The sequence below is a fragment of the Lagopus muta genome, chromosome 3 (genome assembly GCF_023343835.1).
Source record: "Lagopus muta isolate bLagMut1 chromosome 3, bLagMut1 primary, whole genome shotgun sequence".
NCBI lineage: Eukaryota > Metazoa > Chordata > Aves > Galliformes > Phasianidae > Lagopus > Lagopus muta.
In genome coordinates this window covers 50,573,950-50,586,064 of record NC_064435.1, presented here as the reverse complement: position 1 = coordinate 50,586,064, position 12,115 = coordinate 50,573,950, and the positions used below count along the sequence as shown (strand labels likewise).

The following is a 12,115-nucleotide window of genomic DNA, read 5'->3' as shown; positions in this document are numbered from 1 at the left end:
AGGAAAACACTAAAACCTTCATAAAACACCCACAGAAGTGAAAGGCTCCCTTTGCCAGATTAAGTATACAATACCTTTATTTGTATTTTTTAAAAAGCAGAATGCCCCTGAGATTCAGAGGGCTCACGTGCATTGGCACAGGAACACAAATGCTCCTTCCATTCTCACTCAACCCCTGATGCCATCTGTCTCCATCTTGGTGATACAGACCTGAGAACAGCAGTCAGCATCACATCAGGCAAGAAATACACAAATTTTCAGTCAAATCTAGGAGGCTAGCCATGTGCACAGGTGATTTAAGCACTAGGGAACAGACAAGCCACCTGCTGAAATGCACATGGTAACAAATTCAAAAAAGCTTTCCCCCACTTCAGGGAAAAATCTCTGAAGCTGCTTCCTTTTTTTTTTTTTTTTTTGTAGGAAATATGATTTGCCTATGGTTTCAGTGTGATTTTTCTTCTTTTAGGAAACAAGATTAATGTTGTTTTTTTTTTAATATGCTTTTCCCATATTTCAGCATTTGAATTGAAAGCTGGCCAGAAGAGACTGCCAAACCAGTAGATTCCTCTGCCCCCATCCTATCTAGACTCGACTGAGCAATTTCTGCTGTGGAAACATCTTTCCTCAGCTCATAAAGATGCATTAGATACAATGCACTGTCATTACAAAAGCACTGAAGTACATCAAACAACATAGGACTGAACAAAACATCTCTGAGAATGATACACAAGAGTTTGCCTCTACAACCACCTGCAAATTCCTTGAATTTAACAATGCTGCATTTCATACAGAAATATTAAGTAAGGAAAACAAGAATAACAACAGCAGCAGCATTTACTTTGGTTATTTTCAGGATGTGCAATTTCAGATATCACCCTTTTTCCTGTAAGTATTAAGCAACATTTTACAGTTCAAAAACACGAAATTCAGAGCCTCAGTAGCTATCATGGATTGTAAGGACTGTATGCTTTAAAACAAACTGATTAATTCAGAGAAAATAACAAAGAGCTTATCCACAGTTGTCCTACACAGATGAGCACTACCTAGTGTATGCAAGCTAGTCTTTTAATCTCATTTTAATCCTCAACGAGAAAAATACTTTTCCTGTTATCGCAACTATGAAAATTAAAGGGATTTTTCAATCAATTTGAGCAGAAGATATTTACTTAGCAACAACTACTTGGGGAAAAAGACTGATGATGAAGTGAGGAACTACTCAAGCTCCCATCAATTCCTTCACTGTCAATAAGTTTCCTTCAACCGGTAATGTTATTCATTACATGCTTCCTTGCTCCCCTCCTCTCTGCCTGTTTTCCTGTATTTATTATATTTAAAAGTCCAGAATTGCCCTGGCACTTCAACATGCAACATTCAGCTGAGACTCCTTCATGCATTTGAAGGCATAAATTTTGAAGAAATCTTCCTACCCTCCAAACACCACTGAACAAACAAGACCAATCCTTCACAGAAGATTTAAGACAGCTCTAACACACAAACAAGCTAAGCCTTTTCACCCAAGTTACTCCTTTCTGAACGTTATATATTAACTTTCCCTATAAAAGATGCAGAATTTCAAAGTTCTCCCAATAAGGCTGGACTCAGCAGATTTGTCCCTAGGATGTTGAAATAACAGATTTTCAGAATTAAAATCATCTACAGGACTAGTGTTTCTGATGGTCTGAAATGCAGAATCTTGGTAGTTTCTATGAAGAGCAGGTATGAATTAAGTATACTTCTGTTTAAATTGCTTTATCCCCTGTTCCTCAAAAATAGGGGCAATGTAACACATCCCAAGCCTAAGTGAAAGCACATCTTCACCGGGGAACATGCACATCAACCTTGAGGTGCAGCCTGACAGCACACACAACATAGGGACGTTAGCAGTTTCCTATGACTCTTCTGCTATCCCTCAGCTGTAGGCTGTCCTGGTCATTATGCACATCACAGCTTATTATTTTTGTTTTAAAAGTATGAGATTTGATTTCCAAGGATCAGATTTGATACCTTACTGACCAGTGGGAACTCAAGTGATCTTAATCCTAAAGCTCTATGATCAGTGCATCATCTCATGTTGGAAGCTCTTGACAGAAAAAAAGGAAAAGGATACTGGGTGAGTAAGAGATTTAAGATGAGCTTAAGCTGGGTGAAAAAAAACAAAGCAAATTGAGGACAGTAATAAACTATTCCTAGGATTATTTAGGTTTTGAGGACTTACTAGAAAGTTACAGCAAAACGAGTACAAGGTTCTTTTTCTATTCATGTTAATGAAAATCTGAAATATTCCTGTGTTTACCCAAGCACAAAAAAGATCAGGGCTTTGGCCTCAAATCTTCTGTGAAAACTGAAGGAACTAACGTTTACTTATACAGACTTACTTCTTGTTCCAGTACATACAAATGAAACAGCAATACATGCACTACAGTTATCCAGTCAGCTCATATATACATGAGCTCTTTTACATGAATATATATATATAAGAGTGTGTGTGTAACATACATAATACCATACTCTGTGCAAAAGAAGCCACAGCCATACACAATACAGGTAAATACAGAGTGGTAGTGGTCCTGGGCAGCTCCAGGAAGAGTGATATCAAGAGACATCAATCCCATGAGAAACACGGCACAGCTGTCAGCCCCCTTCATCAGAGAGCATACAGCCATGCAGCAAAAAAAAAAAAAAAGTATACACACACAGTGGAGACACAAATACATACAGTGTTCAGAGTCTTGAAAGTAAAGAAAGGAGTTCAATTGAGGACAATTACTGTCTATCTATCTATATATAGACAGATAGAAATAGATACACACATACATACACACACACACACATATATATATATATATATATATATATATATAAATAATATGCAGACTACTCACCCAATAGTGGGACTGATATTGTGATCAAAGTGGTCCTGGACAAATCGACAAACGATGCTTGATTTCCCAACCCCAGTATCCTGAAAATAAAGAAGAGCATACAGCAAGTTCAGGAGACTCTAGATAATATACTTCATTTGAAAAAACAGTCAAATAGTAATTTGTGAACACGAACTTTTCCATACACAGGCAGTGCTAGCTTTGCAGAAGGTTTCATGGCAAGAAGAGCAAACATACATGGTAACCAATTTGAAGAAGCTTCAGGTGTGTCTGAGAAGGCAGGAGCCCAGAGGGCCCTCTGTGCCAGCTGTGTTAGCAGACTGGCATAAAGCAGCACTCCTTGGAACGAGACACAGCCTACTCACCATGCTGTGATGCAGCCCAGTGCTTCCATTGGAAGGAAAACCCTTACTGCCCTGTCACAATCAGTAAGCAAAAATAAGAGCAGTGCAATACTGGAATCAAATGCAGAACCTCTCCCAAACAAGGGGTAAAAAGGCAAAAGAAGGGGAGAAAAGGGAGTGAATGGAGCTTGACATTACTCAGAATTAGTATTTTAGGTATTTAAGATATGAACAAGTTTCCCCCAAAAGCAGCATTTTTCAGTTTCTCTCTGCTCTCCCAAGGAGCCTTGGTAGAAGAACATAAACACAGTTAGAAAGGAAAAGACATAGCTGAATCACCATATCTCCCCAAGAAATGCAAAGAACCTCCGCAGAGACGAAGGGAATGACAAGAAACCAATCCCATCCTTTCCCAAACATCAACAACGCCTGCCCAGGGTCCAATCTAAGGCACTAAGAAATCACTGGAAAGCTTTCTATTCTCATCATTAGAGCTGACTGCAGAACCTCTCCTGTATTCACATTTTTAAAGACATTTGAGTAATTTACACAGATTTCTCAGAAAGCGCCAAGAAGAGACAGGGCTACGCATGTAATTACAGTTAAAAAGAAAAAAGCCTTGGTCTTTCCTGTAATCAATTTTGCATCTTTTTTAATATTCTTCTCAAACATAAAAAGAGTGTCAGCATTTAATTTCCCTCCCCCATGTTTAAATGAAACTGTATTGCCACTGCAAGCATAGTCTTTATGTACCACACTTAGCAGAAAGCCATCATTTCAACTCTCATATTCAAGGCTGTCCTTAGTCAGCCTAAAAGCCACAATAAATGTTCATGCTGCACAGTTGTTTATCTACTGTGTTCAATCAATAGAAAAAGATAGATCAAAGCCAGTAAAAGTGTTTAAAGCCAGCTCTGCAGTCTTTGATCAATAGCAGCAACACACCCTGTTGCTTTTCCCAAATTTTGCTTTCATTATCAATTCCAGCTGAGATCTCAGTATAACCACTATGCCAGGGTGGCACAACACTTTACAAAAAAAGATGATCCTGTGTGATGAAACTGAGAATAGAGTAATTACTACCTTGGATTTAAAAAGCTGTGGAGAAAACCAGAACTACCACCTACTGGATGTGAGGAATTATGTTTCCCTCTGGCAAGGACACAGTTTTTTCCACTGCATTCAAAACCAGATATTGGTTCCTGTGACCCAACAGTGCTCTGATTTCATTGAATTTTTTCCTGCTTCCTCATTGGGTCACTAAAAAGGGCAACTGCAATTACATCTCTTGAGCAAGAGGATCCCTTGGTCTCCGGGGGGCTCCTCAACATCCACAAGCATGGATCAAAGCTCAGCTCAGCTTACTGAAAGCCCCAACCTCTTTAATTTTTGGTTCATAACTCATACCACCATTTAGTCCAAACGTTATCTAAGCTAAAGAAGTTTTAGTTTCTCTCACAGCTAAACTTAAGTATGTACCAGCCACGCCATTAGCCCTCAAATACCTTAAGGGCACCCTTACGCTTTGCTGCTGAGGTTGCTTTGACTACAGAGAGGGTAACATTTACTCTTGGTATAAGTCCAGTGAAGCCAATGAACCTGCAGCACATTGTAAGCTGTTCAGGAGCAGCCAATTTATGGCAGGAAGGTGTTCAGCTGAAATGAGCCTCCCAATCCCTGCTTCATTGCTTCAAAGATCTCAAAGGCCAACTATGCCATCAAAGCACAGAGGGGAAGAAAATGAAACAGAAAAATGATCAGTCAATGAGCACCATTCTATCACTGTACTGGAAAGCTAAGTTAGAAAATTTTCAGTCCACATTACTGTGCCCAGAGCTGTCAAGCAAAACATCCACCTGCCTCAAAGCAAAGCAAACTGTGGTGTATGGACACCATAGAACTTGAAAACTTAACAGTAATCTTCTACAGTTAATCAGTCCTTACCTTTTACTGAAAAGAGGCAACAGCCTTTCAGATAAATCTTACAGAAATGAAAGAAATCATGGATGCTTCAAAGAATTAGAAAAGACATTCACTTCCAACGTGTTCAATTAAACTTCCTCACTAAAGCCATGCAAAGCATTCCTTCTGCTGCCTGCTCTGTCCTTTGCTACATGGTCTTTCCCTACATTTATCCATTTATCTAAAAACCGAGGAAGGAATCATCCTTCCTTCATTCCTGTTCTTTTTTCTTCAAAAGGTTACAGCAGACTTGTCAAGCCACTTGTCTTGATAACACTCATGCTTGAGGTTGACTTTTTTCAGTTCTCAGAGTTCTCCTTTTCGCCAGCCTTTTACAACCTTTAGTCCAACTCTTCTGTTTTCCTCCATGTTGGTACATAACACCAAATGTACAAGGAAGAAAAACATGACCTGTGGGAGACGTAACAGCAGCAATGAACCTAGTGGATTTGACAAGCTTCAGAAACTGAAAATATATCCTTAAGAGTTATGTTGCACTTTAAAGAACAGATCTGTAATTCTTCCAAAGAATCCTTACCCATGTGAAATCCAAGGATTTCACCACTGTATAATGTGCAGATCATGATCAAGAGCATACCACTCCATGGAAGGAATAGCAAGCATGGAATATGTCTAGAATAATTACTTTTAATCAGGGTATTCTTAATGCATTTGCAGTGAACAAGGTTGGCACACACTGTTGGCACACACATTTTTTACATTTACAAAATTTCAGTTATAAACTACACTGAGATAAGGAAAAGGGGTTGGAAGAAAAGAAAGGAGTTGGAACACAGCCCACAGTAGGCAAACTGCTATTGGTTCACCAGAAGCAGCCATAACTTCAGAATCTCCCCCAGTATGCAAAACTGATATGCTGATATGACATTGCTTAAAGCCCTGAGGAGAAGAATTTGGAAGTGTTAGCTGATGAAAAACTCAACACCAGCTGGCAATGGCCTTCTGGGCTGCAAGCACACAATCATATCCTGGGTTGCATCAACAGAAGTGTGACCAGCAAGTTGAGGGAGGTGATTCTGTCCCTCTACTCTGCTCTTGTGAGACCACCACCTGGAGTACTGCATCCAGATCTGGGGCACTCAACAAAGAAGGACATGGAGCTGTTGGAGCGGGTCCAGAGGAGGACCATGAAGATGAACAGAGGGTCGAAGCACTTTCCCTATGAGGACAGGCTGTGAGAGCTGGGGCTCTTCAGCCTGGAGAAGAGAAGGGGAAGCCTACAGGAAAACTATAGGAAGACTTTTTATAAGGTCACGTAGCAACAGGATGAGGGGAAAAGGCTTTAAACTGGAAGAGGGTAGATTTAGACTAGATATTAGAAAGAAATTCTTTACTTTAAGGGTGGTGAGACACTGGAACAGGTTGCCCAGAGAGGCTGTAAATGCCTCCCTGGAAGCATTCAAGGCAAGGCTGGATGGAGCTTTGAGCAACCTGGTCTAGAGGGAGGTGTCCCTGCCTATAGTAGTGGGGGGTTAGAATTAGGTGATCCTAAAGGTCCCTTCCAACCCACACCACTCTATGAGTCTATTACCTCAAGCAGTATCAGATGTTTCTGATAAACATAAGAAACTAATGCACGCATGATCAAGTTTTTATTTTTTTGTGCCTTAAGCACAAAAATGCATGCTCTCCTCCTGTAAAACCCTTCACCCACAGATTCAGACATGAGGATTTAAGAACACAGAGCAGCTCCCACCCACACCTCTGCTCACAAAGAACCCTCTCAGCTCCCATCTCCATAAAGGAGAGAAAGCTGCATTTCAAGCCAGCAGAATTACAACAAGCTGATAACTCATTTGCAGGCAAGCAACTGAGATGCTCGTTTCTGTGCCGCTGTGGGTCAGCCAAAGGAGGAATATTAAAAAAAAAAAAAAAAAAAACCCACAAAGTTTAATATGAGTAATATATTAAAAAAGAAAACTGTTTTCCCATTACAAATAGGCGGTTGGTATAATCCTCTGTTCACTGTTCCAGGTGTGTGCATCCTAGCAAGAAAAAAAAAAAAGCAGCTCTTTAATTTAAATCTGGATGTCTCATTTATACGTTCACACCACGGTAGGACTCAGTCCTCCAAGCACTTTTCCAAATGGCACAGAGCTACAGGACTCTGTAAACACATCCTCAGTTTGGACCTTATTCTTCAGCATGACACGTAACAGCTTTTAATAGATTCAGATGGGTCAAACCCTGCTGTGCTGAGCAAACTAAATCCTTCATGTAAATTCTTTCTACATCTGAAATGGAATAAGTGTTGAATTCACAAGAAATCCACATATTTTATGACTGATGACTAAACTGCAGCCCCATAATTATGCACACTGCTGCAACAGCTATTTTACTCTTGATGATGCAGAATCCTTCTATGCTATCTTAACACACATGGCTTTTTAATATATGTAAAGTTAAATTAACCATTTAAAAATTATTTTATGACTTTGGAAATGCAAAAAATACTAAATGGTATTTCACATAAGGAAACAACGTGCTAAAAACAAACATACTGAAGAAACTGCCTTCTGCCCTCTCCAGAAAAAAAAGAACAGAACATCTGGTTTGTAATCATTTCAGATCTCATGACTAACTTCCCATTTCAGCTTTAAAAAGAGGGCTCAGATACCCTGGTGACGGGTGCCACAAAAATCTGCACTGAGAAGTAAAGAACAACTGATCTTTACAAAATGCAGATGAAACACATGATTCCAGTGGAAGGATAGGAGATTTCCCATCAACTCACTTAAATGCAGGATTTAATCTACGGTATTTCAATTTGTATACGTTATAACAGATAAAAAATGTCTGCTCCTCTAAATGTGGGGTTTTTTTTGTAATAACTAAAGGTTCACTGAGATGTAGCCTTAATTAACTGGAGCAATTGTACTGGATGATCTCCAGAGGTCCCCTCCAACCCCTAACTTCCAGGTGCATGCAACAGCCACACTTAAATACAGCCACCAAGCATCTTGTCAGCATACCTCCTGGTGAGATAATGCTGCCCTGTGTTAACTTACAGATACAGAGAGACAGGAAAAAAAGAAATAAAGGCTAGGTCAACATACAGAACAAGGATACAGCCAAAGAGCTGAGCTGCTCTCATAGAAGAGGATTTGCTCACAGAGGAAGCTGGCTGTTCCTTGCTATTGAAATAAGGAACAATTCCTGGCTCCCAGTCATATAGTCATGCCAATGGACAAATTTCTTGGCTGGTTTATTACTAACTGGAAAATAACAGAGGAGCTGGTTTATGCTCAAGATTTCCCAAGTTTTGTTACACTGACCTGACGCCTGCCAGCACCATCAAGATAGGAAGGAGAGCTCTTTTTGCTTTGCTGAGGGCAGAACTCCCATTGCTGAAGCAGTTAAGATGTACAGATGAGAATATTTGAGCTGGTATGAAGTTGCCAAAAGGGAGAAAACTGCCCTTTATTATCAATACATTATTATTTTTAATGCAAAAGAAGGCACTCAAAAATCTCTGCAACTAGTCAGGCAAATCTGAGGTAGAAAGATGAGGTTTCAGCTTTAGGGAAAGAAAAAAAAACATGCAGAGAGGCTTTTCATTCTAGTAGCTCTGTACAGCACAGCTGGTTCAGACTTGGCAGTTTAGCCACTGCACGTTAAAATAGCCATTCTTTCCACTGTCAGAATTGGCCATGATTTAGTTTCTGATTTACAGCTGAATCCCCCTGGCCCATTCCCATTAGCCACAGCAGGACTTTGATGGAATTTGAAAATTCACAGCAGCATAATCACATCACAGTGCTGCTAGGTGGCTGGCATTTTATTAGCTATCATCAAACAGATAGCTAGGCCTGCACTCCCAAACAGTGCTGGGCAAAAGCAGAAATGCGTGCTCAGCTCTAGTCAAGCCTGGTATCTCAGAGGAACATCGCTCCTTGTGGAAGACCTGGCATGAGACACCCAGCCCGCATTTCTGCTGCCGGCACAGATGCCAGCTCTTAGTCAAATGGTTTAAGTAAAGCCAAGTACAGGAATGTTGCTGTCTTTTAAGTTCCAACGCAAGGTAAAAATTGATAGAAACCACTTCAGTTTGCAGCCTGCTTTACCCCTCTACGCCTGCCACTAGCATTTCAATCATTACTTAAAAGATCAGATGCAGGCAGCATTGCAATATTTTCCATGTCTTACTAATCCAGTTACAGCTGCTCTTGAGGGCTGTGGCAAGCAGCTTGAGGAGCATCTGAAACCAGTTCTGGATTTTTATCAACTGTATGAACATACAAGGAAGAGTTATGCACAAGCAATTTCTGATCACTGTTTCCATGAATCCATGAATCATCCTACCCAACAAACTTCTGCTCACCTTAAACACATCCCTTGTCTCTCCCTGAATTTGGGTATCACATTTCTGAAGACACTCCTATAAGAAGAAATAATACCTTTCACAGGCCCCAAGTCCAGAAACACCCTCAGACTGAATGAACCTGCCAGACGTTGGGCTCGTCCCAGTAAAGACCCAGGCACCTGCAGAAGGGTGGCCTCTATGAAGAAGTGCACAAAGCTTCTTGCTGGATTCAGTTTTTCCATCTGCAAGATGCATCAAGCGAACAAACCCATAAGCACAAAAAGGAAAATGCAAGCACAGGCCTCAGGCTGATACATGGGCTTCCAGCTGCTTCAGAAACATAATACTGCCTATGACTGTAGGCTGAACCAGGGCAAAGCAGGCTGAGGTACTCTGAAGCTTTTCCTCTGCTGTCAGAATCACAGAATGGCCAGGGTTGGGACGGACCTCAAGGATTATGAATCTTCAGCCCCCCTGCCACATGGAGAGCCACCAACCTCCCCATTTAATACTAGACCAGAATGCCCAGGGCCCCATCCAACCTGGCCTTGAACTCCTCCAGGGATGGGGTGGCCAGCAGGGAGATGACTGTCCCCCTCTACTCTGCTCTTGTGAGGCCCCATCTGGAGTATTGCATCCAGGTCTGGAGCCCCCAGTACAAGAAAGACAGGGAGCTGTTGGAGAGGGTCCAGAGGAGAGCAACAAAGATGATCAGGGGACTGGAGCACCTCCTCTACAAAGACTGAGGGACAAAGGCTGAGGGAGCTGGGCTTGTTCAGCCTGGAGAAAAGAAGGTTGCAGGGTGACCTCACTGCAGCCTTTCAGTACCTAAAGGGAGCCTACAAACAGGAGGGCAATCAACTCTTTGAAGGGCAGATAACAGCAGGACAAGTGGAAATGGTTTTAAGTTGAGGGAGGGAAGATTTAGGTTGGATATCGGGGGAAGTGCATGCTTCTCATTCAGAACATATAACTTTTGTAAATTCCAGTTCTCTGTACAGTTCTGTATCATAAGAAATAGATTGTTTCCATGATGAGCAACCTGATTCTCAGAGCAGGTCTTTTTTCTCCTGGTTTGCTAGCAGATACCTTTCAGAACTGCAGCACTGGGCCATAGGCAGCCTGCTACCCAAAGTAGCCAGCTTTTCTGCTCTGGAGCCCCTCCCAGACAGGCCCTCTGCCAAGTGGTCCATTCACCACCATCTTGAATTGCCTTTATTCATTACCTCTGGAATTCTAAAGAGCTTGCAGAAGCCTGGCAATGTACCACTGCAACAAGAGCTCCAAGCAACATCAGGCACAGTCTTCAGCCACAAGGGACATGCTGGACTTGCTGCAACAGTTTGTGGCACATTTGATCACAAAACAAATCCCAAGTAGAAGAACTGGAAGTAGAGTTTGCCTCCAGGACCATTAACAAGCTATTGTGCAGTTTTCCAAATAAAAGCTATTCCCAAATGAACAGGAACACCACTCCTGTACACTGGAGTAGAAACACAGAACCATTAAGTTCAGAAAAGACCACTAAGAACATCTAGTCCAACCATCAGCCCACCATTACTCCCACTAACCATGTCCCTCAGTGCGGTATGCCTCTCTCATGCTTCTTAATGCCTCCAGGAATGGTGATTCCACCACCTCCCTGGGCCACTACACTACCAGAGCTCCTCAGAATCCCAGAACGCATTCATCTTGATGCAACTGTGTTTGCAAGGGCAGGGTGACTCCACAGCTTATCACTTCTTCAGGTACAGCTCTTTTGGCCTTCTTTTCATCACAGCTCTTCTGGTCCTCTCGATGTGAGCTGTTCAAGAACGTTCCTGTCCATGTTTCTATTCTTCTCTACAGTTGCAATACACAGTAACATCAGCATCTTTTAAGTAAATGGATATACTATTCCCCCACCCAGTTAAGATGTTTTGTGTCAATTCTCCCATGGCAACCCCCCCCCCCCCCCTCCCCCCAACACACCACACTTCTAATCGCTAGCATAATTTCAGGCTAACACAAGTATTGTGGAGCATGAAATAGCTGCAGAATAAGGTGTTTTCCTCTGGTATGCATTAGAATTAGACTAATTGCAATTCCCTCTACAGATAGGGAGCATACTGCCTGCTTGCAGAGATGTTTTTCTATCCCCGTCAGTCCAGCCTTGTCGTATTACAGCACAATTCCTCCTCCCAGGTTTGCGAGGACTACGTTTGGCACAGGAATTTTTGGCTCTACAGGTTACAACTCACTGGCTCTTAGATGAAAACAAGAGTTAGTTGATTTTACCTCGTAACAGCATTATGAGGATTTAAATCAGTGAGAGCTGCAAAGCACTTAGATCCTACAGTAGTAAGGAACCTTTGGACAGTGTGTTTGGGGTAAGTATTCTCAATACTACCTGAATAACCCTAATTACCATTTTAAAAAAGAAAAAAAAAATATATCTGCCAGCCAAGCCTTAGTGCATCATACACTCACAGATAAGATAGCATTATCTAATCCCTTCTCTATCTGTTTTCACTTGGTCACACTGAGTAGCAAAATGCATACAGTGACTGCCAACTCTGCCTCTCCTTGGAGCTAGATGTCTCTACAGCCACCTTTCCTGCTCC

General features: G+C 41.6%; 1 protein-coding gene across 2 annotated transcripts in view; it reads right to left on the bottom strand.

Annotated features, from left to right (window-relative positions):
• RAB31 (RAB31, member RAS oncogene family) overlaps positions 1-12,115 on the bottom strand; it is a 59,732-nt gene that overhangs the window by 31,162 nt on the left and 16,455 nt on the right. For both annotated transcript variants that reach the window (XM_048938592.1, XM_048938593.1), the window contains exon 2: positions 2,883-2,962. In XM_048938592.1, coding sequence (XP_048794549.1) covers positions 2,883-2,962 — 80 coding nt within the window. The remainder of the gene's footprint in view (positions 1-2,882; positions 2,963-12,115) is intronic.